The 27311-nt window shown below is 42.4% G+C and overlaps 1 protein-coding gene across 9 annotated transcripts in view; it reads left to right on the plus strand.

Moving 5' to 3' along the window:
- Positions 1–27311, plus strand: part of gbf1 (golgi brefeldin A resistant guanine nucleotide exchange factor 1) — a 237543-nt gene that overhangs the window by 101924 nt on the left and 108308 nt on the right. For all 9 annotated transcript variants that reach the window (XM_038782817.1, XM_038782820.1, XM_038782818.1 and 6 more), the window contains one exon: positions 12971–13102. In XM_038782817.1, the coding sequence (XP_038638745.1) occupies positions 12971–13102 (132 nt within the window). The remainder of the gene's footprint in view (positions 1–12970; positions 13103–27311) is intronic.

The raw sequence follows: 27311 nt of genomic DNA on the forward strand, positions 1-27311 counted from the left end.
TTCCATTAGATCTCCCAGCCATATCGAGGCGCAGGGTGGAGAAACTGATCTCCACCCAACATGACTCGCCTGCGAGCGATCAATGAGGTGAAGGCTAAAATATCTGCCCCTGCTCCCGTCTGCAGCTCCAGCAAGTCCAACATCCCAAATATGGAACCCGGGAGACTAGGCTCTTAAGTCCATATGTAAAATTGCCGACATGGTGCTGAAGAACAACTCCCAAAACTTCTCCAACTTTGGGCATGACCAGAACATGTGTACGTGATTGGCTGGCCCCTTCCACACCGCTCACAAATATCCTCCACCCCCTCACAACCGCCTCATTCTCGATTTGTCAGGTACGCTCTGTGAGCTGCCTTTAGCTGTATCAATCCCAGCCTCGCAAACCAGGTCGAAGCATTGGCCCTCCGCAGCGCCTCACACGACAGTCCCTCCAGCGCCATCTCAAGCTCCTCTTCCCACTTGGCCGTAGCCCCCTGAAACCCTCCCCTTGCAGCATCCCAAACTTCCTCTCCAACTCCTCCGGACTCGCAAACCATCCTTCTCGGAACAGATCCTCTATTTCCACCACCTGTCGCTCCTTCCATCCCTGAAAAATTGCATCCATCTTCCCAGCCTCAAACCCATGGTTCCCCTCAAATCGGCATCAACTTCGAACCCGCCCAGCCTTAAAGTGCTGCCGAAATTGCCTCCATATTTCAGCGTGGCCACTACCATTGGACTCCCTGTGTACCTCTCTGGGACAAATGGAGGCAGGACCGTTGCCAACGGCTGCAATCCAGACCACTTACAAAAACCTGCCTCCATCTTCGCTCACAAAGCCTCCGTCTACCTACTCCCGGCCCACACCTACTCAGCGTTCGCCACTATCATGTGAGGTTCCCTTTAAGAAAAGTGTGTTTTATCAAATGGCTGCAGTGATGTCATTGTGTGGGTGGAGCTGGGCTGTGATTCTGTCTTTCACTTTCATTTTGAGCTGGCAGCTGCTTTATGGCTCTGAGTTTTTTGGTTTTGTTTTCGAACAAAGGTGTATTTTTGGTCTCTCTCTCTCTGCATGCTAAAGAATGTCTCCAGACCACTTGATAACTTCAAAGTAATATCTGTTTTCTGTAAGGAATTCAAATCTACTGTTTTGTAGGAAAAGGGTGTTTGGCTTATGGATGTTGTTAGGAAAGTTATTAAGTGTTACCTATAGAGTACTGTATCTTTGGGGGGTATTTATGTTGGTAGTTGATAAGATGTTTACTGTGTGTTTATAAAATGTTAACTGGATTCATAGAATAAGGATTGATTTGTTTAAAAATACTTAAGATCTCTATTGCATAACCCCTGTAAAATGGGCCCTTATGCTCCTCATAACCAAAATCTATTAAAAGTTGTGAGTCAGGTGAACTCCATGATATACTTTGGCGTTCTCCAAATCCCGGCCCATAAAAGCCGCCCAGTAATAGTATAGCAAGTTCGGTAGGGCCGAACCCCAACTGTTACCTTCTCTGGCTGTACCTGCCCCAACAAATCACAATATCAGCTTCTCTACCCCATAAAGAATATTCTTGGCAAAAAGACCGGCAGGCACTGAAACAAGAATAAAAATTGCTGCAAAATGTTGATCTTAACTGCCTGCACCCGGTCTGCCAATGATGGGGAAGGCTATTCCCCCTCAGCAAATCTGCCTTAACTCTGCTCACCAAACCCGAAGTTCAACTTACGGAGCTGAGCCCAGTCCTGAGCCATTTGCACTCCCAGATACAGAAAGTGGGTTGTTGCCACCCGCAATAGCAACCCCCGCCCCAGAGAAGATTTCATAAAGCACTTGCTTTTCCCCAAATTTAGCTTGTAGCCTGAAAAAGCCAAATTTAGCTTGGAGCCTAAGCAGTCCCATTATATCCCCCAATGATGAGCCCAGATTGGAGATATACATCAGCAGATCATCAGCATACAGGGCCACTCTATGCCCCCATCTCCCTCTATTTATCTGAGCACCTCCGCACAATGGCCAAGGGCTCTATTGCCAGCATGAATCCTCGTTCCTCTGTGCAGAGGAAAGCACCCTGAATTAATCTTACTTTTGCACACACTTGCTATTGGTCCTTATACAACCGTTTCACTCAAGCCACAAAGTTAGGCCCAATCCCAAACCTCTCCAACATTGCAAACAAATAGCTCCACTCCGCACGATCAAACAACTTCTCTGCATCCCACCACCATCCCCAACTCCTTCCCTTCTGCCGGAGAAAGCACCACATTGAATGGACGCTGCACAATAGATGACAGCTGTCTGCCCTTCACAAACCTTGTCTGCTCTTCCCCAATCACCTTTGTGAGGCACTCCTCCAATTTGAGCGGCAACATCTTTTTCAGAATCTTGGCATCCACATTCAATAATGATATTGGTTCTGTACGACCCACACTTTACGGGGTCCTTATCCTTTTCAGCAGCAGAGAAATAGATGCCTGTCCCATAGTCTCCGGCAGTACCCCCTCCCCTACCTGTCTGCATTGTTCCTATCGCTGCCCGCGCTTCCTCCACCCCCACAGGCTCCTCCAACCCTGCCCCCCAACCTCCACACCCAACCATCACCACCACAGGGCACTCCAACCGCCCCAGAAACCCCCTCATGTCTAACTCATCTCCTGGAGGCTCCGATTTGCACAGGTTCTTAAAAAAACTCGGGTGTCAGCACCAACTCCCCTGGCCTGCCAACAAGCGGCTGGCCTTCTGCCCATACATCCGAATCACCTTTCCTGTGGACAGAAGGTCAAACGTTGCCTGCAGCTCCTTCCTCCTCACCCTAAGATCCGGAGCCGGATCCTCCGCATTCTTTCCATCCGCCTCCAAACTTTCTTCTACCAACCGTTGCTGGTCCTCTCTTGCCTCCCTCTCCACCTGAGCCTTAATTGAGATAACCTCACCCCTCACTACTGCTTTCAACGCTTCCATACCACTGACATCGACAGCTCTCCATTCCTATTAAACCCTACATAGTCCACAATCACCCTTCACATTTTGGTGTAAAGATTTGGATCCGCCAACAAACCCCCCGCCCCGATCAGCCTCCAGGCAGGCCTCTGCCGGTCCCTTCTCCAGGACCACATCCACCCAATGTGGAGCATTGTCCGAGTTGACAATGGCAGAATATTCTGCCGTTTGCTACCCCTGTCAACAGCGCCTTTCCCATAACAAAAACGCCTATCCTCGAATACGCATGGTGTACTGGCGAAAATAATTAATTCTCCCTCTCCCGCGGGTGCAGAAACCTCCACTGGTCCCCCCCCAATCTCCCTCGTGAACTCATGAACGCAGCCAACACTACTCATGTCTCTGCTTTGTTTGGCCCCTTGTTCCGCACTGTAACCAATCACTGTTTGTCGATGTACCATTTGTCAATGTACTCTGTTGATTTTCCTTTGTTTACTATGTATGTACTGTGTACATTCCCTTGGCCACAGAAAAATACTTTTCACTGTAATTTGGTACACGTGACAATAAATCAAATCAACACGCCAGATAGCGAACATGGCACCTATCCACCTTCGGATTCAGTACCGTCTCCCTGTCCCATCCCGTGTCCATCTCTCTCTCTCTCTCTCTCTCTCTCTCCTCTCTCTCTCTCTCTCTCTCTCTCTCTCTCTCTCTCTCTCTCTCTCTCTCTCCTCCCCCCCCCCCCCCCCCCCCCCCCCCCCCCCCACTGGGATGACAGTGGTCAGTCATAACCACTGCTCCTGGCCCCGCCCAGCAAATAGAACTCAGCCCTACCCCTAGTCTTAATACCACAAATCTAGTCAATTTGATGATGGATATCAAATGTGCTGCCATAATATTGTGTTGCCACTCAACTCTGAATCAGTAACCACAGAAGAATGAGGTGCGTGTCATGCCTTGCTTTGAGCTATTATCTGGAACCTCTTTGCAAATATCATAGAAATCTTTCAAAGCTGCTTTCAACATGACTAAAATCAGTTGTTTACTTTGTCGTCAACGCAGATGTAATGTTGGAAGTTTTCAATGAGCAGTTTTCCCTTCAGAAACTAAATTTGGCTGCGAATTGTATGTGGTCTATTTTTTAAGAAAAGACTTGCATTTATATAATGCCTTCCATGACCTCTGGACATACCAAAGCACTTTACGAAAAACTTCGGCAAGATAGTCTCTGTTGTAATATTATAAATGATTAATTGCATTTTCTCATTGTTTTCCACCTACAAGATCCTGCTTAACTGTTGAAACTTGCCTACTGATGCAAATGAAATGTAGGAATGGGAATGTATTGCTTTCTCCCAGGTCAGACAACCACAATGGTTTTGAAGTTGAAGTGAGCAGAGCAATTTATCCAGTGAGGTGGTTGAGTCAGCCAGGCACATAACATTTAGGGTTTAATTCCTAGCCTGGGCTGAGTTCTCGTATCCCAGTAAGAGCTCGAGTTGGCATCAGCAACCTACATTGGGTAAGGGAAAATTTGGCCAAAGTAATTGCCCTCCATCAAAGGAGGTGACGGGAGAATATTGATGAGAAAAATAATTATTTAAAATTCTGATGCATCATGTCCCTTTAATTGCAGAACTATGTTCTCCTGCTTAATAACACATCTGCGAATATTTAAGCTTTTACTTACCAATATTTTTCTTAAATTTGTAATTTTTAGACTCTTAGGAAGATTGTCTTCCGTTCAAGAACTTGTAATTAATTTGCTTTGACCCAAATTAATTAGCATTTTCAGCATCCTGTGTTAATAATTCCTCTTGATTCTTGCCAATCGACTGATGATGTTATGCTTCAAAATATGTGAATCCATCAAAAACTGCTTTCAGAAAGCTGCATTTTTAAAACTATTTATTTTGCAACAGTTTTGCACAGCTGCCTTAACAGCTAGGCCTGAGCTCCAGAATCTCTTCATTTCTGTTGAAAGGTGTGCTGGTTAGGTGGATTGGCCATGCTAAATTGCCCCATAGTGTCCAGGGATGTGCAGGTTAAGTTACGGGGATAGGGCAGGGTGAGCGGGGAAGTGGAGCTGGGTAGAGTGCTCTTTCGGAGGGTCGGCGCAGACTCAATGGGCCGAATGGCCTCTTTCTGCACTTTACATATTCTATGATTCTGTATTTCTTTTCTAAATGTAGTATATGTTGGATGTTGTCCAGTCAGTTTGCCCAGTGTTTGCCACTTGGAAATATGTGTAGCCAGACAGCAATGTGTTGATGATTTGAGTGCTCCACTTAACAAGTTCACTGGCAACGTTGATGAGAACACCAGCTACTTCCTGACACATTTTTGTAGTAATAATCAGATGTAATCTCTTTTTTAAAAAAAACCCCAAATAACTTTTCCCGAAGATTTTTTATTAAGATTTTCAGTGTGTTGAGCAACCCTTACTTTTAAACTTTAACTTGAAATTTCCAATAAATGCTGTTCTCTTGTTCAAACTTAGGGGTCTTTTAAGGTCTTGTGTACTTGCGTGTCATGTATTGCAGGTTACCGATGAGGTCCTTTGTGTGTTCACATGTGCTGGAAAAGGCCAAAATAATAGTGTCATAATGAGGAGGTAAAAGGCCAACAAATCTGCAGCAGAAAAAATGAGTATCCATACTGGTGATGAAAATGTGCTTTCTGTTCAGGTTTTAAATTCTTTGGCACAGGAGGTCAAAGTTGGCTTTGAAGTCTTTTATTGCATCTCAGCACAATTAAGTTATGTGTGGCTTTTAACGGGTTTGTTTCTTACAAACTGCTGTCACGGTCAATGTGAATGAAGCAGGAGCAGGTCATTTGGTGATTCGTGACTTTTCAAAGTTATTGAATGTTGATCTTACCTGTTTTCTATTTTCTGTGCAGGTTTTCTGGTTTTATTAAATGGGTGTTGTTACAGCAGCTGATAGCCCCAAGGTGTTTTTCACCAGATCCAATGGGGCATGCTTTATGCTGCTTGGTAAAAGTAAAATAAAGGATTGATCAACTCTTTTTTTTGCAGTGAAATGACGAGATCCTACTTATTAAATGTCAACATAAGTCTTTGCTGTAGACTTGAGATGAGCAACACTCTCCACTGGAAACCAGTACCACAGATTTCAAATAGTGTTCTACATCTTGTGAGGAGACAAGAGAGATGCAAAACTTGTCGTGTTTAGTATTGATATGGGTGGAGAATACTGTGAACGGGGGGGGGGGAGGGGGGGGGCATGTGGAGATGGAGGGAATGGGGGAAAGGAAATCAAGAGGGGTGTTATCACTCAGTGTTCTTTCACTTTTCTCCTCGCGAGCATATTGGTGGCATATTCCTGTCTTGTCAGAAAAGTCTATATTCTGTTAATTGACAAACATCTTTAATCTTCCCCCGAATCTGTACAGTATGAGGGGATGAAACATTTCCCTAGGTTTGTTGAAAGGAGGATACATTCTCCTTGGCTTCAGTTTGCTTAAATTTACTTTGTGTCTCATGAGAACTGACCAGTGTTAATTTTGGCATTTCTGCACCAATTTTTCGGTTATGAATTATTTGCAGCAACTGACCTACAGCAACATTTATTAAATTCTACATGGTGGTACAATCTTTTAACAGATGAAGCCTTAGTTCAGGACATAAAAAGCCGTAGGGATGTCCTCAAAGCATCCCGAAAGAGATCAAACGTTGTCGCCAGCTAATTGGAGTCTCGGCTTTGTGACCGACCAAAATGGAGGTTTATTCGGGATGACACCTCCATTCATTCACTCCAGTTTATGAGCAACTACAACTGTTTGACTTCAGGAGTTATTATAAGTAGCTACAATTACCTGGATTGCCTATTTCCATCATTTAACCTTGTGAATACTTGAACAGTTGCCCGGAAGGGGCACACCAGGTTCAATATAGCTCATCTAAGCAGCTGAACATCACAACTGTGCTTCAAATATCAGACTGAGCAACACCACATGAGATTTGAAACTGGTAAAGGAAGGATGAAAATAAGTTTTCACAAAAAGAAAACCACTGGAATGATACCAAACATTAAGCAAGATTAACCAGGCTCTAGCTTTTTCCTCTGGGAAATATAAAAACTTCAGGGGTGTCAGATAAGAGGTCTTCAAGATTATGAAAGTATTTAATAGGGTCAACTTAGAAAAGATATTTTGACTTGTGGGCGAGACCAGACTAAGGGTCATAAGTACAAGGTGATCACTGATAATTTCAAAAGGGAATTCAGGAAAAACGTTGGAATGCAGAAGCTGCTATCATTGGGAGTAGTTGAAAACTAGACAAACACACGATGGAGAAAGGAGTTTATGGATATTTTGATAAGGTTAGCTAAAGAAAGGTGGGAGGAGGCTCACGTGGAACTTAAGCATCAGCATATAGACCTTTGGGGCTGTTTACCAGCTGTACATACTTCATAATACTTCCTAATTTTGAGTTGTCACAAAGTTCTCAACAAATTACTTTTAGAATGTACTTATTGCAATATGTATGCAAATAGGATAGTCAGTATGAATGCAGCAAGATTCCTTCAACAGCAAATTAAATAATCGAACAGTATATCGGTTTTAGTGGTGTGATTGAGTGATCAATGTTGGACAGGATAACATCCTGCTCTTAGAAAAAATAATTTAATGTTGAAAGACTGAAATACATTAACTAATTAAAAGAGTATAAGTGTTTTATTATTTCTTCAAAATAATTTCTTTGACTCCTGTTTGCACTAAGATTTTTCTGCAAGATTTATAATGCTAGAAGTTAAACATTAGTTTGGAGCAGTCTTAGTTTTGTTTCCATCAACGTTAAACTCAATGTGGTCTTAAATCTGAGATTAATAATAATGATCTTTAGCATTGTCACAAGTGGCTTACATTAACACTGCAATGAAGTTACTGTGAAAAGCCCCTAGTTGCCACATTCCGGCACCTGTTCGGGTACACAGAGGGAGACTTCAGAATGTCCAATACGCCTAACAGCACATCTTTCGAGACTTGTGGGAGGAAAGCGGAGCACCCGGAGGAAACCCACACGGAGAATATGCGGACTCCCACAGACAAGCCGGATTCAAACCTGGGACCCTGGTGCTGTGAAGCAACAGTGCTAACGTCTGTGACCATTAAGGTCCAAGCTGACTTTGAAGTAGTGCAGATTGAGATGTCCTTCTCGGGAGAGCTTCTGCTTCATCCCAGTTTTGGAGTATTTGCAGTAGAGGTGTGACATAGTGTTCAGTGAAACAGCTTCACACTGATACTGTATCGTAAATGCACCTGTGGATGTATCATTGAATAAACTCATATCAGAAGAATGTTATTCAGTCCATGATATCTGCTGGCTCAAAGGGCAAACCAATTAGTTCCACTTTGCTGCTCTTGCTGGAGGATGATGCAGAACGACACCAACGGCCCAGGTTCAATTCTTGGAATGGCTCTGGTAGTTAATGAAAGCATAACTCGTTTATTGATCCACGCTTGTGGAGTGATGTCCTTAAAGCTATATATAACTGATTTGTTTCTCCCTAATGGAGCAAGATCCTATGATCCTTTGTGAATTATGGATGATTAGTTACCAAATTCCTAGTTATCAATCCAGCTGGCAGTAGAAGTAGTTTCTTCCATTGTATCCCTCGTTTTCAACTCTTCAATTAAATCTCCTCTTCAACTTCTCTTCTGTAAAGGGAACATTTCCAGTTAGCTCAATCAATTTTCTTTTACTACGAAAGTCAAAATGTGAAACGCAAACAGAAAAAGCTAGAAATGCTCAGTAGATCAGGCAGCAGCAATGCCCTGCTGAAAATTTCTCGCATTTTCTTTTTTTTTCCAACTGTCTGAAGCCAGACGGTATTACTTGTTCGTTTGGTATTATTTGCATACCTACAAATGTAGGAAATATCTCATTGTGCCAATGAAGAAATTCATTAAAGTGGTGGGAGATTGACATTTTCCGAGAGCTTATGGAGTTCAAGCCCAACTTGTCCATGTAACTGTGAATTTGTTACTGTAACTTCAAAAGTACATAACTCAGATGTGCAAAGGATCCTCCAAGATATCAATAATGGTATGCGGAATGCAAAATTTACAAGTTGACAACAGGCATGGTTTGGAAAATACATATCAACATTTGCTTCCCGACACTACACATCGGTTTTTCATGGCAGTTTGCAATAAACTGATGGATTGACCTTTAACTGGTGTACTTAGTAACAAAATCAAGCCTATAAGGAAAGGCAGAATCAATAGAATTGATGTAGAAAAATGGTTACTGTAAGAATTCATGTTTTCAGCATTTCAACACCATATTTTCCCATACAGCACATTAGTTTTATAAGAGCTTAACAATTAACCATCACCTGAGAAAGTGGGCCTGAAACACTATTTACCAAGATGTCTTACTGTAAAGTTTTATATTCCTAAGGGGATGACATCTGTTAAAATGTATAGCTTTCGGTCATTCACAGGGCTCTGGCTCACAGCACACACTTCATGAGCATATCAGGAGAATCAGAGTGGAGAAAAGAAGCATCTTAACTCATTTGTTTACTGTAGATGTGTTGCATTTATTGGTTGGGTAATTTTGGCATTAAAATATTCCATTGTCATCTGAATAAAAAAAATGATTGGCTGAAAGTTAATTATTTGTCACACCCCAAATAACATGCATATCTCATTCAGCTTAACTAGGTGAAGAGAAGAACCAGTGTTGGTGTGAAATGTCTGTAACTTTTCAGCCAGTTCTCTGCTTTTTCATGTATCAGGAGATGAGGACTTTTTTCTTACTCTAACCTTGCATTTCTTCGCCCCAATGCTGAATTGTTAGACGCGTCGCTTTCCCCTCATTTTTTTATTTAGTACTATTTCTCTGAACTCTTGCATTTTTAAGAAGCATTTTGTTTTCATTGTGATTTTAATACCATGCTGATCTACCCATTTTCTTTTTGAGGGCAGTTTTTTTTTTCTCTTCTCATTGCTTGGGTCTCACTGCAACATTTGAAGATGTGAAATGTGGCTGCACCTTTCATTCCTACCTGTTTACAATTTGAAGTGGCTGCCTGCTGCCCTGTGGTACGGCTGATTGCATTAACTCGCCATTTGAAATATTCTGGAGACGGACCTGCGTCTAATTATTCTTTTGTGAAGCACACTGGCTTCGCTGATGGTAGGCATCACTTGGCCAACTAATTTGGAATCCCCTCCACCAGTACCCACTACAATAATGCAAAGGTTACTGTAGCAGCGTAAATAAGATGTGAAGAGATGGTTTAACTGAGTTCCGATATCAGCCCTGTGGTCTTGAATATGTTCGCGAGATCGCAATAATTTTGAGTGAAGTTTGAATGTGACAATGTTTACTGACAGATTGTTCAGGTGCGGTCTGGATGGCAAATCACAGATGATGGTCCGTAACTGCTTTAAATGCCACACAAATTAATGGACCAGAGCACATCTGTTATTCACTCAAACTCTTCTGGGGAAGGGACGTTCACTGCGGCGAAGTTCAAACCCCACGACTGGCTGACATCTCCAAATGTAAATGCCAGTTACCCCTCTGGGGAAAATAAAGCTAATTTACACTGCAAGGTTACGAGAATTCGGTGAAATTGAAGATTCTTTTTAAAGCTAACTTTTTACGTCCTCTAAATTAAACAGACAATCGCAGGAAACAATGTGCCTGTTGAAATGTTTTGTATTAGGGCGGCACAGCGGCGCAGTAGTTGCTGCCTCACGGCTCCTAGGACCCGGATTCGATCCCGGCCCCGGGTCACTGTCCCTGTGAAATTTGCACACTCTCCTCCTGTCTGCGTGGGTCTAACCCCCACAACTCAAGGTAAGTGGGTTTGGCCATGCTATATTGCCCCTTAATTGGAAAAAATGAAATGAAAATGAAATGAAAATCGCTTATTGTCACAAGTAGGCTACAAACGAAGTTACCGTGAAAAGCCCCTAGTCGCCACATTCCGGCGCCTGTTCGGGGAGGCTGTTACGGGAATTGAACCGTGCTGCTGGCCTGCCTTGGTCTGCTTTCAAAGCCAGCGAATTAGCCCTGTGCTAAACAGCCCCTTTTAATGCTGAAAGTATTTTCGCAGATTAACTCATGCATGCTGGACAGGTGCATAATAATTATTGTATTTATTTTGCATTTAGAATATTAATTTTTCTAGTTTAAGTCGCATCATTCATTTTGATCAGCCACTCTTTTTATAAAGTTCTATTTTTTAATTAGTTTAAAAAATTGGTTTCTTTGTAAACAGAAACAAATATCATTCCACAATTCGTCAAATCAGATCTTTTCTGGCTTACTTGTAGTATTCCTGTCAGAAAGTTGTTTTTGCAAGCTCCAATCCAGCAGTCACCCACTTCCATTCCTATCTTTTTGGTTGTAGCCAGAGAATAGCTGGAATGGCTTCTCTTCTTGCTTCTGTGCCACTCCCTCTGGTGTCCCCCAGGATCCACCTTAAGCCTTTCCTATTTTCATTTACATGCTGCCTCTCAATTACATCATATTCCATGCGTACACTGGCAAAAGCCTCACCCCCACCTCTCTCAATTCCTCTGTTGTCTCAAAATAATCCGACTACTTGTCCAGCACGCAGAATTGGATGAGCAGAAATTTCTTTCAAGAAAATATTGGGAAGACTGAATTTACTGCCTTTGTTCCCTGCCACAAACTCCATTAACTTCAATCCTTCACAATCGACTCCCTTCCTCTCCAGACTGTTTGTAACATTGGCGTCATATCAGCTTCCAACCACATGTGCATGCAATCACTTAGACTTCTTATTTCCACCTCTGTAACATTCCCCGACACAGTCACAGTCTTAACTCGTATCCTGAAACCCTTGTCCCTGGCTTTTCGCCTCCATACTTGACTCTTCTGCTGTATTCTTGACTGGCCCCCTTTCGTACACTTTTTACACTTTTCATAAACTCAAAACTCATCTGAAATTCTGCTACCCATGCCTTAACTCACACCAAATCCTGTTCACCCATTACCCTGATGCTCGCTAATGTATATTGTTAATCAGGGCCTCAGTTTAAAGTTTGCATCCGCGTTTTCAAACCTCCCCAATGCTGTTTCTCTGTAACTTCCTCCAGCCCTAGAAACCTTTGAGATATCTGAGCTCCTTTAATCTGGCCTCTCCAGCATCTTCAATTTCCATCCCTTCACTGTAGGTGGTGGTTCTTGCAGCTCTGGAGGCTCTGCAATTTCCTCCTCAAACTTTTGCAATTTTCTGTCTCTTTTTTGTCCTCCCCCTTTAAGACACTCCTTGAAACCTACCATTTTGACCAAACAGTTGGTTGTCTGCCCTAATATCCTCTTATGTGGCTGAGTACCATATTTTATAGATAGATAGAGACATACAGCACAGAACAGGCCCTTCGGCCCACGATGTTGTGCCGAACTTTCGTCCTAGGTTAATCATAGTTCATAAAATTTTAAACACTAAGGGCAAATTTTATAATGCTCTTGTGCTTAAGTACAATGTGTTGATGTTGTTGACCTGAATGTTTCAACTAATTCACACTCAATTACAATACCTAGGGAGTGCAAATAAGCCACTATATGAAGGCCCTTCTGTCGCTTTATGGTGGTTCCGATGCGTATTTCAGATCTGAGAATACAATTTGAAGAGCAAGACATATTCCCAGTGTCCCTGCCAGGACTTACTCTTGATCAACATTGAAAACAGTTTAAATGGCCATTCATCGTATTGTTGTTTGTGGCATCGTATTGGGTACAGCATGATCGCTGTGTAGGCCTCAATGATAGCCATTGATTTTCTGTGGAGCTCTGAGATGAGGTCTTTTTCATCAGAAGGTGAAAAATAAGGCAAATGCTATGGAATATATAATTGCGACCGGATCCTAATACTCAGCCCTCAAGTAAAATTATAGAGAAACTGAGGAGCAGAGTACATTTCCAAAAGTATATTTAGACATATATTCATTCCAGTATATGGGTACTTCCAATAGGTTTCATCCTAGATTTGATGATATATCATATAATGTTAAACTTGATTTTCCTTTCTCTTGCAGACCTATCCGAAATAGAACCAAATGTTTTCCTTCGACCTTTCCTGGAAGTCATCCGATCGGAAGATACAACAGGACCTATTACCGGATTGGCTCTGACATCTGTTAACAAGTTTCTGTCATATGGATTGATAGGTAAGTATGTTTCTTAAACATAAAATGCTCTTCTGCTGAATTATAAGCACCCCTACTAAAGTTTCAGCAGGAAACAGTCCTTCGGTTCGCCAATGAATCGTCCCAACTTGGATTTCTGAGGCTAATCACAGGCCTCTCTTTTCAGCAATAATTCTTTACTTCATTTTAAAATTCAGAACTGTATACCTATCTCTGGACAAGGGGGCCTATGCAGTCGATGAACATTAGAGTAACTTAATGTGACTCAGTCTCTGTTGTCCTTCCCACTTCTGCAGAAATCTCTGTCCCTCTGTCCCTAATTTACTGATGGCACAAATAAGCTGAGCAAGTTGCTGGTGCTGGGGTTTTAGGTGTGAAGCTATGGTACTTCCTAATTCCATTTTGAGCCCTAAGCACTCTCACTTTCAGTGGTCTGAACTTTGTGCTTCTCCATAGTCAAATGTGAATAACTGCTGCTCCACCATTGATTGGCCAGGTGATTGTTTAAGATGCACATGATTGGCAGAAAAATACATTGAGCATGCTTACCATTACTTGAGATAATTTCAGTTTTTGTTTTGAAAGGAAGTTTTGGTTTTGTTTTGTGTGCCTCGTTTCATCTATCTGATTTATAGTTATTTAGTCCTAAAATGGGACACTAGTGCTTTGACATGAAGCACAGCGGTTTCCTCAGCATTTTATGTAGCTTCGACTGGGTCAAATGGAAAAAGAGCTCCTTATACAACAATTTTAATAATTTACTTGAGTACCTTCCACATTTTGGAGGCGAAGATGGGGAGGATTGAGGGAAACTTTGCATTTAAGGTATTGAATGATGTGCTTTTTCTTCAACCTAAATGTTTTAGTGTGGATTTTAATTGTCAAAAAACACTTTCAGCAAATTTGCACAAGGCTGTTTCAATTTACAATGACATTTACTTGTCTGTGTGTGTTTTTCCTCTCATCACATTTGAAGCACTTTCACAAAACCCAGATGGGGATCAGCTGATTTGCTTTGCTTTCAGTAAAAGAAATTTGGATTTTTTTTGAACTTCAATATAAAAATGTGTTTTTTTTTAAAAGGCACAGGCTGAGAAGTCAGCCATTAGAAGGCTGCATGGTCGATAGAATCAAAGCATCATGCACAGATCCAGATAGAGAATTTTGGAGGGCGAGGGATAAGTCTAATTTGTTCACTCAGGAAACCAATGAAGCCATGAAGAAATACTCCATTGGACTGCTTAGGTGATTGTCGACAGCAGTTGAATATTTAACAATCATGGCTGTTAACCCTATGATTTATTGGTTTAACTAGCTGGTGTAACTTAGGGAGGTAGAACAGGACAATGCCGTGTTTGAATATTTAAAAAAAATGAAGAACAGGAAAAGACCAACTAGCCCATCCATCCTGTCCCAGACGTATGCATGCTTTGACCCACAACCCGCCCCCTCCACCACTCCCTCAATTCCCAAATAACTAGCCACATGATTTTTTGTAATGTCACAAAAAAACTTGAGAGAAATGCACCCAGTTGCCTTTTAAAAACGGTGGATTTGGGCTCACTGCATGAGCTATCAATTTATTCCATCACTGACTGAAAATAAATCCCATCTTGTGTGCTGACATAACCCTGGTCCATCCTCAGTTATGTAACATAATTAGCTTGGCCACATGGACCGAATCTAATACTGTCATTAGTTTGCAGAGATGAATAAAGCACAAGAATGTTAAACATTTTGTGATGCTTGCAAAGTGGGTCAGAATGAAAATGATGGCTTGAATTGGATCAAACATATGGTTTTCTCAAAATTAATTTCAGTTGGCCTCATTTAAATTCTAAAACCTCACTCCTGTAGTTGTTTCTTGTAATAACCTACTTTTCACAGCAGACAAGCATCGGTTACTACTGCACTATCATGTAAGGCCCTGTTCTTTGACAGAAAGAACACTGTGCACATTGTGCTTGTTTCAGCAATAACTATTCACTGGTTCATTGCACGGGGCAATGCTATATAATAACAATCTTTATTGCCACAAGTAGGCTTACATTAACACTGCAATGAAGTTACTGCGAAAATCCCCATGTCGCCTGTTTGGGTACACCGAGGGAGAATTCAGAATGTCCAGATTACCTAACAGCATGTCTTTCGGGACTTGTGGGAGGAAACCGGAGCTCCCGGAGGAAACCCACGCAGGCACTGGGAGAACGTGCAGACTGTGAACCAAGCTGGGAATCTAATCTGGGACCGTGCCGCTGTGAATCAACAGTGCTAAACAGTGTGCTACCATACCGCCCAAACAGTTAAGTTGCCTCGTTTAAGTTTAAAACTTTTACTGTTGGTCACCACCAACTGGTGCATTCTCCCGTTGCGATGCCTCTACCAATCAGAGTCCACTTGCCAACCAAAGACCATCCTCTTCTCCTATAGTATGAAGTGTTGTTTCCCCTGATTTTGGTATTCTTGTGATTGTCCTGAAGCGTGTAAGACAAAAAGCTTTGACAAAATATCTTTTCTCAGGAATACTCCAGTTCTGTTTTTTCAAGTGCGTTTCCATGAAAAACTCCAGCATCTTCCTCAAGACTAGTAGAAGTACAAAAGGGCAGAAAGATTTCAATTTGATTGAATCCCCTTTTTTCAGTTTAAATTTGTCTTAAATGCACAGTGGAATCTCCATGCAATGAAGTGAAAAGGCTGGCCAAAAGCAAGTGTGTAGCATTTTGGAAATATTTGGAATTTGTTCGCTCCTTTTTCTCCACTTATCTATTCTTCCTCCTTGTCTGACACATCTTATGTTCAACTGATGTAATGGCCCAACTCTCCCACGATAAGCGGGGCTATAGATCTTATTACCACTCACCACTCGGCAGCATGGTGGCGCAGTGATTAGCACTGCTGCCTCACGGCGCTGAGACCCCAGGTTCGATCCGAGCTCTGGGTCACTGTCCGTGTGGAGTTTGCACATTCTCCCTGTGTTTGCATGGGTTTCGCCCCTACAACCAAAAGTTGTGCAGGGTAGGTGGATTGGCCATGCTAAATTGCCCCTTAATTGGGGGAAAAAAAATGAATTGGGTACTCTTAATTTATTTTTTCTTAAATTACCATTCAGCACTGGCCTGCTGCTACCTCTAACTCTTGACTTCTAATCAGCATACCAAATAATGAACAGCAGAATGGTAATTTCTCTCTGTACCCTCTGCTTGTGTGAATTTAGTGGACCACTGTGACATTGGGATCTCGGTGTTGCTCCTTCCTTTGCTGAACTAATATTAAATATGTAAAACCAACAAGTGAATCTATAAAATTATTTTGATGTTTCAGAGAAATATTCAACAGCGTTTTATACCGGAGACTAGGGCTTAGTCGACATGTTGGTTCTATTGAGACAGAGTTCTTCAAACTTTTCTTCCTGGGACCCACTTTTGCCATCTGGCCGATCTTCAGGACCGCGCCGGCTGAACATCGCACATATGCCACGATCGCTTACTTTTGATGCGAAAGCGGAGCCTGCTTGATCCTCGCAATCTCACTTGAATCAGTTTCAAAGGAGCAGAGGGCAATGTGAAAATCAGGTGCAGACTTCAGCCAGTTCCTTTGTGCTGTCTTCATCTTTATGAAAATGGAAAACCCAATCTCGCATATGTATGTCCTCGTGAAGGGCAATAGCAATAGCTGCGTGTTTTACTCAGCACTGGATACTCCTGGGAAATGCTACACCAGAATGCTGGCAGCCTCATAGGCTTTTGGCGTGTTTTTCATACAGGTTAGCTACAGCAGTGGAGTCTTTTAATTTGGAGTCAGCTCTATGTTAATACCTGACTTTGGGGTCTCAACCTCAAAAGGAATTTTTCACCCACCACTTCTCTTTCAAAATCTGAAACTTTTCCTCTCATTTACCAGTATTCCTTGTATATAATACACCTGGGCTTTGCATCCATATTTGCATTGGCACAGTTGACAAAACCATACCTCGAGAAATCATCTTTATACTGCTTTGTTACCGAGTTAAATTTCTTTGTAGGTTTTAACCAGTGGCCCTGGAGCTCTGTATGGTGTTAACACTAGCACTGCTCTGTCATGTCCTGGATTCTTCTGAGTAGCTCACTCCATCAGATTCTGTTGTGAGATCCTGTCCAATAGGTGAACCTCCTATTTGAGTCACTGGCCAGCTCTTATTTTTTTAAAAACATGCATTTCCACAGTTCACTTGCCTTGCTTGCCAGCAACTGGAAAATGGAAGCAACACTGCTCTTGTGATTTGTATCAAAAGCACGTACCTGGAGGGCGCTTGACATTGTGTGTGCAGGGCACGTGACCTGCTCTCTGCTGCCGTTTCTGGCTGGAAGACTCCACACAGCCTAATTTATTTCCATTTAAAAGGTGGCAGTGGTTGCCATTCTCAATGTAAAAGCCGGTAATGGCTGTTGGGCATTTCTCCCACGATTGGGACCACCGTGGGAATAATGCGACCGAGTGCTCCGCAACCCTCGCATGGGGAACGACCCACACTTTGAAAAACCTGATATTAAATATATCAGTGCACCATTTTGAGTGTGTACATATTTCTGTCTGGGTGTGTATAATCGGCGCACTCACATCTCCCATGGAATTGCAGAAGTTAAAAATGGAATGTTAAACTGTTTTATCGTGGAAGGATCACACATTGTAGTGCTGTTGCCTGTGTCTTTCCCTTTATAAAGATTAATTATTGTAAATGAAGAAATTCTGGGGTCAGTCAAAGTTTCATTGTCTTTTAGGAACAGGATTTTCAGATTGGGATATGTATTAATTTCCAAGCAGCAGGCACCAGAAACTATATTGTATTTTCATTAATATGCTCTCCCACAGTATGTGCTCCTCAAAATTCACTGTTAACTGTGTGTCATGTTGGTGTTGCAAATGTAGCTGTTGCTGAGAAATGCCTCCTCTTCAGCTAAAACATTCATTGTAAATTTACGTGCAGTGGTTACTATCCTACTTTGGTGATGCTATTTCAGCATAATATGACTCTGAATATCTCCTTCAGATTGAACCACTGGGGACTCGTTTGTTGAAGGATAATGTACTGCACAGTGCTGCCAGCCATCAGTAATCCCCTTTGAGGGATGTTCAGTTATGAAGCCCAACTCCATCGCTTTTGTGTGTACAAAGTTTGCTTTGTCTTTAATCTACATGTTTTGAATCAATTTTTTTTTAAATTGAAAGTTCAAATTAAGGACATTAACTAAAAATGGGCATCATTTGCACTATAGTTGCAATCTTGGGTGCAGATCTTGGATTCATACCTGGGTAAGATCTATCGCTGCTGAAAGATTGGAATATTTCACTTGAACGTCTCCATTTTCTATTTGGAAATATCAGAATTCAAATAAAATATTCTTCCTATTGAGACCTGCTTCCTGAGGTTGTCCTTGTCATCTGGCAAAGTGAGAGTAGTATTTGGGAATAATTTGAAAGATTGCTGGAGGGAGGACTAAGGCTTTGGTCAACAAACTTGATTTAATAATTTTTACAACCCCGAAGTGGGAAAAATGTATTGTTCAGGATAAAGAGAGGGCATGTTTACAGTAGGCTCAGACAAAGAAGGTGTTGAAAGGTCGGAGTATTGAAAATAAACTATTGGGTGAGACGCATGTGCAGCTCGTGAAACCCATGTCACTGGCAGCACCATGGCTCCAGGCAGAAGGTAAGGCTCTTGAAGTGTAGAATAAGAAAATATATTTTTCTAGCAGTAAGAAAAAAAAAAAGAAAAATAGACATTTTCCCAGATAATTGGAAGGAAATATATTCTGGAGGGGAAAAGAAAAATTAGTTAATCCTGTTTAAGATTCCATCAATTCAGCCATTGCTTTAAAAGTGAATCTGGTTTTCTCGTGTGGTTTTGTTCACACTGATGATGAGAATATGGTTAACTGAAATCAAAGAAAAAATTCTCAAATGAGAAAACGTCACAGCTTCAGTAATCTATGAATTCCCCCATAACTGTTCTAATTCGATAACAAAATCCAAGTAAAACCAGAAACCCCTTTTCAAAGGCGCGGCCCAGCACACAGCATTCTCACTTGATTAAGGTTGTTGTTCCACTTTTCAAACAGCAGATTTGAATTCCTTCCAGAAAGCAATCTTTTAAGGAACCATAGGAAGGAACCATAAGGAAAAGGAAGATAGAGAAAGAAAATTATTTCACCCTGTGCAGTTCAAAACCAGTTCGAAACTCAAAGCAAAAGTAAAACTCTCAGCCACAGCTCAGCTCCACCCACACAATGACATCACTGAAGCCATGTGATAAGACAAAAAACTTTCTTAAAGGGACACTGCCATGATACTAGCCTTGGTTCAGGGGTAATCCTGTCAGTGACGAGCCTTGGTTCAGGTGTAGCCCTGTCAGTGACTAGCCTTGGTTCAGGGGTAACCCTGTCAGTGACTAGCCTTGGTTCAGGTGTAGCCCTGTCAGTGACGAGCATTGGTTCAGGTGTAACCCTGTCAGTGACTAGCCTTGGTTCAGGGGTAACCCTGTCAGTGACGAGCATTGGTTCAGGGGTAACCCTGTCAGTGACGAGCCTTGGTTCAGGGGTAACCCTGTCAGTGACGAGCCTTGGTTCAGGGGTAACCCTGTCAGTGACTAGCCTTGGTTCAGGGGTAACCCTGTCAGTGACGAGCCTTGGTTCAGGGGTAACTCAGTCAGTGACTAGCCTTGGTTCGGTGGTAGTCCTGTCAGTGACTAGCCTTGGTTCAGGGGTAACCCTGTCAGTGACGAGCCTTGGTTCAGGGGTAACCCTGTCAGTGACGAGCATTGGTTCAGGGGTAATCCTGTCAGTAACTAGCCTGGGTTCAGGGGTAACCCTGTCAGTGACTAGCCTTGGTTCAGGTGTAGCCCTGTCAGTGACTAGCCTTGGTTCAGGTGTAACCCTGTCAGTGATGAGCCTTGGTTCAGGGGTAACCCTGTCAGTGACTAGTCTTGGTTCAGGTGTAACCCTGTCAGTGACTAGTCTTGGTTCAGGTGTAACCCTGTCAGTGACTAGTCTTGGTTCGGTGGTAATCCTGTCAGTGACTAGCCTTGGATCAGCGGGTAACCCTGTTAGTGACGAGCCTTGGTTCAGGGGTAATCCTGTCAGTGACTAGCCTTGGTTCAGGTGTAACCCTGTCAGTGACGAGCCTTGGTTCAGGTGTAACCCTGTCAGTGACAAGCCTTGGTTCAGGGGTAACCCTGTCAGTGACTAGCCTTGGTTCAGGGGTAACCCTGTCAGTGACTAGCCTTGGTTCAGGTGTAACCCTGTCAGTGACTAGTCTTGGTTCAGGTGTAACCCTGTCAGTGACTAGTCTTGGTTCGGTGGTAATCCTGTCAGTGACTAGCCTTGGTTCGGTGGTAATCCTGTCAGTGACTAGCCTTGGATCGGTGGTAATCATGCCAGTGACTAGCCTTGGTTCAGGTGTAACCCTGTCAGTGACCAGCCTTGGTTCAGGTGTAGCCCTGTCAGTGACTAGCCTTGGATCGGTGGTAATCCTGTCAGTGACTAGCCTTGGATCGGTGGTAATCCTGTCAGTGACTAGCCTTGGTTCAGGTGTAACCCTGTCAGTGACGAGCCTTTGTTCGGTGGTAATCATGCCAGTGACTAGCCTTGGATCAGCGGGTAATCCTGTCAGTGACCAGCCTGGTTCAGGAGTAATCCTGTCGGTGAGCAGTGTTGTTACCCTGTCAGAATGTTGTGCTTTTTAGATTCATGCCAGAGATTTGAGCACATAGTATAGACTCACACTTTAGTGCAACATTGGGGTGATGCTCCATTAATGGAGGTGCTGTCATTCGGACGACACCTTAAATCAAAGCCCTGGTTCCTGTTTGATGTGGAAGTAAAAGACCACATCACATTTTTCGAAGAAGTGGGTGTCTTGGGTGTCTGGCCAAATCCCTTGTTTTTCTGAAAAAAAAATTAGTTGGTCATTTCTTTCATGACTATTTGTGTGGGGCCTGCACATATATTTGCTTCTGCGTTTCCCTAATTTATAACTGTGACCACACTTCAGAAGTATTCATTGACGGTAAAGTTATCTTGGGAATGGTGAGGTGTGAAAGATGCTTTATAAAATGTACATTCTTTCCTCCTTCATCTGTGGCAAAAGTAACATTTCTACTAAATCTGTTGCCATTGAGGTTTGTGGTGAAGCGTGAGTGCTTGTGGTAAAGATGAACTGACTTTCACAGGTTGTGTCCAATTCTTGATTGCGGTTACACAAAGCCATAAATGTCACCACAGTCCTAGAGGACCACAGGCCGCTCTCTCCTTTGAGAGCTGACTGGTGGTGATTTAACTTGAGGCTCACCACACCTTAGACAAGGGTAAAGGTTGAGGAGTTCACCTGAGGAAGGAGCATTGCTCTGAAAGCTAGTGATTTGAAACAAACCTGTTGGACTTTAACCAGGTGTTGTAAGACTTCTTACTGTACCACCCTTTTAAGCAGCGCATTCCAAATAGCAATAACTCAGTTCATTTTCTTTCCTCATTTCACCTCTGGTTCTTTTGCTAGTCGCCTTAAATCTGTGTCCTTTGGTTAGTGACCATCATGACACTGGTAACAATTTCATTTTATTTATTAAAATTATTCTAAATTAGGATGGCAGTGGTCAGCACTGTTGCTTCACAGCAGCAGGGACCCGGGTTCGATTCCTGGCTTGGGTCACTGTCTGTGCAGAGTCTGCATGTTCTCCCCGTGTCTGCGTGGGTTTCTTCCTGGTGCTCCGTTTCCTCCCACAAGTCCCGAAAGACGTGCTTGTTAGGTGAATTGGACATTCTGAATTCTCCCTCAGTGTACCCGAACAGGTGCTGGAGTGTGGTGACTAGGGGATTTTCACAATATCTTCATTGCAGTGTTAATGTAAGCCTAGCCTACTTGTGACAAAAATAAAGATTATTATTAAATAACTTTTGTATCCATTTTTTTCTTAACCATTTCTACTCTTAAGGAGAGTAACATCAGTCGCTCAAACCATTTGAGTCTTAGGAGCTCCAATGTCACTTTTTGTATCGCTACGACGTAATTCTAATTGTATGTAGAATCTGAATAAGGAGCAATGCTGAACTATTATGATTTTATGCCATTTTAAAATGAAATTTAACCATTGCTTTAAAAGTTTACAACCAACCTATTTCTCTGATCTTGTGTGGCTTGGAAAAGCTTTTTATTTACTGTTAAGGGTTCAACATCCTTTGTTGTTTAGAATTTGAATAGTGCTTGCTCTGGGAAAGGAGAAGATCTTTTATGCAGCAGAGTGGGGTTAGATCAGCTGGCTGTCCAGGGCACGAATGTCTTAAAGAAGCTGTTCAGTATGATTATTCTTGTGGGATGACAGCTGTTCCTATTTGGTCTTTGGATTTAGGTAATCTGCCGTTCTTCCTAGTTTCATCAACTTTAACATGCAACAGGATATTATTTGTCATCACTGCAGGAAATCGTGAAGGGTTCACTTAAAAAAAATCACAGTAGTCATGTGATAAATGGTCTTAATGGCGATCAAAAATCTTGGTCGGTCAGCTGTCAACTAATAGTAAGCAGAGGTGAAGTTCGTGCTCTTTTGGATTGTATGTGAGGGAAGATTTAGCTGGTACATGTAGAATGTGGCTATTTGCTGGACGATATAGGGCAAAAAGAATGGCATAATTCAGAATAGACACTCAAAGTGGATTGTTTTCATGCAAGAGATTGTTCCAGTTTGCAGGCCATGTTTTTCATATCGAAGCATCTCCACATGCATCAAGAAATTACAAATTGTGATGATGCCCTGGACTTTCTGACCCAAGAACAGTCAGTTCTGACGCACTGACCCTCAGATCTTCAAACTGATTACATTTCTTTTGAAAGGATCAGTCCCGAGTAGCCAGTTCTTTAGCAGCCTGTGGCAGAAATGTTATTACCAGAGAGGAAAGTTTCTACCCCAAAAGCTTGCCAAACTACAGGGAAGCATCTAGCTCTTATTTCATGATTGCTACATTGATCCCCTATGATGTGCTTATTGATATTTAACTGTCAGTAGCTATTGGAGGACTTTTCCTGAGTTTGCTCAGAATGCAAATAAGTGGTGTTTGTTCCAGCCTGTCACTTGCCTACTGCATTGGTTGAGCATCATTCCATAGAATGCCCATAATGAGTGATTCATCAGCTCAACTTTTATTTGAATTGTACCATGGAAGAGACACTTACTTTGACTAAGCATTACTGTCTTACTGTGGCAGCTCAGGAAGTAGGAAACCTGAGATATTTTGTTATACTTTTCTGTATATGTAGAGGTTCAGCAAATAATCTTTAAGTTCTCTCTCCACACAGAAATATCCTTGCCTGCCTCCTTTTTAAAAAAACAACTTTTCATGGATTTTAATTTCAACAAAATGTTTGTTTAGTACTTTTGGATGTTGTCACTGTCTCCTCTTGGGTAAGAATCAGAAGTTGAAGTCCAGTATGGGGTGATCAGCATGTGTAGACATAGTATTGCTGTGCAGTGCAGAAGGGGAAACCAATTTGAATACAAAAGAAAAAAACTTTTCAATAAGTCTCCTCAAGTGATTTGTCTGCTAATGAATGGTTGACATTCATCCAGTTGTACATGATTGTAGCACTTAAATCATGGAATGAGAAAGATTATAATTAAAGGGAAGTCACGTAACATTTTCTTTGCTCTCACTTTTCTTCTTAAACATATCCATTTTTAAGCCTTTTATTTCTTTTTTTCATTCCCTTAAATGGCCCTTCCTTCTATGCTTTGTTTCCCCGCTGAATTTAATTATTTGCTCTTTTTCTGCTTTGTGCGACACCCCTGATTACTCCGAGAACTGCAACAGTTGCCGTTGTTACTCTCGCTTCCCAGTAGTGCCACTGTTCAGATATACAAACTGTAAACCCATATGTAATACTGTAGTGCAGCTCAGCATTTTAAACATTTTGCAAAATGAATGCTTAATTTTGATAATTGAGCATTAGTTGAATAAAGCAGGCACTGTTTCTTGCACAGTGAACCTAAAGCCTGCCCCCTCTTGGTTCCACACAAGCATGCACAGCTTCAAGTCGAAATGTCTGACCTCATAAATTTCAATTAAAGTCTCTATGGAGATGAGGCTAAACAAACAGGTTTGACTGAAAGAAAAAGGTATCTGTGGACATATTACTCAAAACCATTAACTTCCTAACATTTATTCAGAATCAATCATTTTACTTGGGACAGTATTTTTGTGTATTCTACAGGGTATCGATTTAATTGAGGCTGCACATGCTTAGCATGAGGATCGATATTCTTTGTAACATTACACATGACACAAACTTTAATGCAGCTTGACAATACCTTTACAAAACAGTTTATAACTTCAAATTTTAAAAATATATTTAAGAGTACCCAATTATTTTTTTCCAATTAAAAGGCAATGTAAGGTGGCCAATCCACTGATCCTGCACATCTTTTTGGGTTATGGGGATGCGACGCAAGCAAACACGGGGCGAATGTTCAAGCTCCACACAAACAGTGACCCGGGTAGGGATCGAACCCGGGTCCTCGTGTCATATTGAAACATACAAATCCTTTTTGACAATTGCATTTTGTGAGATGATGGTTTGCGCGTGGTGGTCACCTCTGTGTTCAACACACCTGGTGTCGTTGAGGGAACCCCACTCTGGTATGGCAGTCCCTGCAGCATTTACTGCACAGGACGACGATGGGCGGGAAGGATAAGGTTCGTTGGCATCTGTTTTCTCTGGGCCCTTTCCCCGGCCAGCTAAACCTTTCATTCCTCCTTGTCTTTTCCAAAGCCCCTCCAAGCGACCAGTCTCCAGAGGCTCTCGGAGCCCTTTTACCAACAGTAAGGGGAGGTCATGGGACTGTCGCAGGTCTAGTAATCCAGAGACCGAGAGTCATGCTCTGGGGACCTGGGCTCAAATCCCGCCATGGCAGATGGTGAAATTTGGATTCAATAAAAATCTGGAATTAAAATTCTAATGATGACCATGAAACAATTGTCGATTGTTGTAAAAATCCATCTGGTTCACTAATGTCCTTTAGGGAAGGAAATCTGTTGTCCTCCTCTGGTCTGGCCTCATGTGACTCCAGATCCTCAGCAATGTGGTTGACTCTTAAATGCCCTCAGGGGCGGGCAATAAATGCTGGCCCTGCCAGGGACGCCCACATCCCGGGAACGAATAAAAATAAAACATTGGATGTCAGAATTTAGTCCAAAAATAGGTCGATTTTGTTGTTGGATGTAATGATGAGATAGACAGTATTATTTTCAGATACATGTTTTGTACATTATAAATTTTATTGAAGAAGATTTAATTTTGTGTTTGAAAATATTATTATCCAAACCAAATAATTGTCATTGCTTGTCTGTAGTGCCATCTATAGGCTAACTCAAATAATTTCTAAAGATGTGTTATTTGAGTTGACTGAAATTTTCCAGTGCATTGGAATTCTAAATTTTATTATCTAGTGTCATTACAATTTTTTAAAAAAAAATGTTTTTTATTGAGTTTTCATATTTTATATTGAACAAATAACAAATTATTAGAGAGAGAAAAACAAAAAAAAACACGCAAAAATTAACATGTATATTTACAGGTAAGCATCTTCGTAATAACAACTGTGATAACAACGCCCCCTTTATCCGGCATACATATTTTACATTCCCCAATATGGCCGCGGCACATGTTTATAGGTATTTATTTACAGTTTGGTTTTGGGCCTTAGCTAGCCATCAAACCCCCAGGAATAGATCTGGCTGGTCTGAAACCCCGGAGACCGCCACTATCGGGCATGGCTCCACTCTTACCCCCACCACTTTGGACATAGCCTCGAAGAAGGCTGTCCAGTACTCCACAAGTCTGGGGCAAGACCAGAACATGTGGGCGTGGTTGGCCGGGCCTCTTTGGCACCGTTCACATCTGTCCTCCACCTCCGGGAAGAACCTACTCATACGGTTTCTTGTTAAGTGGGCTCTATGTACCACTTTTAGTTGCGTCAGGCTGAGCCTTGTGGAGGTGGAGTTGACCCTATGCAGTGCTTCACTCCAGAGTCCCCACCCTATCTCAATCCCCAGGTCGTCCTCCCATTTCATTCTTGTTGCGTCCAGTACGGTGTCGGCCCTTTCTACCAGTCGGTCATACATGTCGCTACAGTTCCCTTTCTCTAGGATACTTGCGTCCAGTAGGTCTTCCAGTAGTGTCTGTCGTGGCGGTTGTGGGTACGTCCTTGTCTCCTTTCGTAGGAAGTTTTTGAGGTACCGTAGCTCGTTCCCCCCAGCTAGCCGAAATTTCTCTGTCAGTTCGTCCAGTGTTGCAATCCTGTCGTCCATGTATAGGTCCCTGACTGTCAGTGCCCCCCGTCCTGCCTCCACCTTTTGAAGGTGGCATCAGTCAGTGCTGGTGTGAACCTATGGTTGTTGCAGATGGGAGCCTTGTCCGACATTTTGGTCAGGCCAAATTGCTGCCGCTGTTGGTTCCAGGATTGGAGGGTGGCTGTCACCACTGGGCTGCTGGAGTGGGGATGAGAGAAAAAATATCAGCCATGATTGAATGGCGGAGCAGACTCGATGGGCCGAGTGGCCTAATTCTGCTCCTATGTCTTCTGATCTTATTATCTCCATGTGCCTTGATGCCGTCGCTCTTCAGAAATCAATTGGTTTCTCTCTTGAACATGTTAGATGATTGAGCTTTAATGGTTAACAGTAGTTTTTGGGATTGGGGAGAGATCTATGGTGGAGTTCCCCGCAGGGATTGGTGTGAGGACCCTGCTCTTTTGTTGCATATTAATGACCTAGACTTTGGTGTACAGGGCACAATGTCAAAATCAGCAGATGGTTCAGAACTTGGAAGTATTGTGAATTGTGAGGATTTTACTATAGAACAGGGTTTTCCAAACTTGTTGAGCTGCGGCAGCCCCAGAGGCCTACCAAGAGCATCGGAGAACCCCAAGCATTCTCATAATGTTGACGCCTTTTTTTTTGCCATGAAATAGGTGCAAACACAGACATCAATTGGTTTATATAATATCATAGGTACAAACACAGACCTGCACTGTAAATTCTCTGATTCTATGATCGAATGGAGACAAGTCCTTTCTAGCAATTTCTATGCATATGTTAGTCTGGTCAGTTTTCCGATTGAAAATATGTAAGTCTTACCTGTTATTTATAATAGGAGGTATGATGCTGGACGCGCACACACACACAACATGGTGGCGTCAGCGGTGTGGACT

Source organism: Scyliorhinus canicula, chromosome 22, assembly GCF_902713615.1.
Source record: "Scyliorhinus canicula chromosome 22, sScyCan1.1, whole genome shotgun sequence".
Lineage (NCBI taxonomy): Eukaryota > Metazoa > Chordata > Chondrichthyes > Carcharhiniformes > Scyliorhinidae > Scyliorhinus > Scyliorhinus canicula.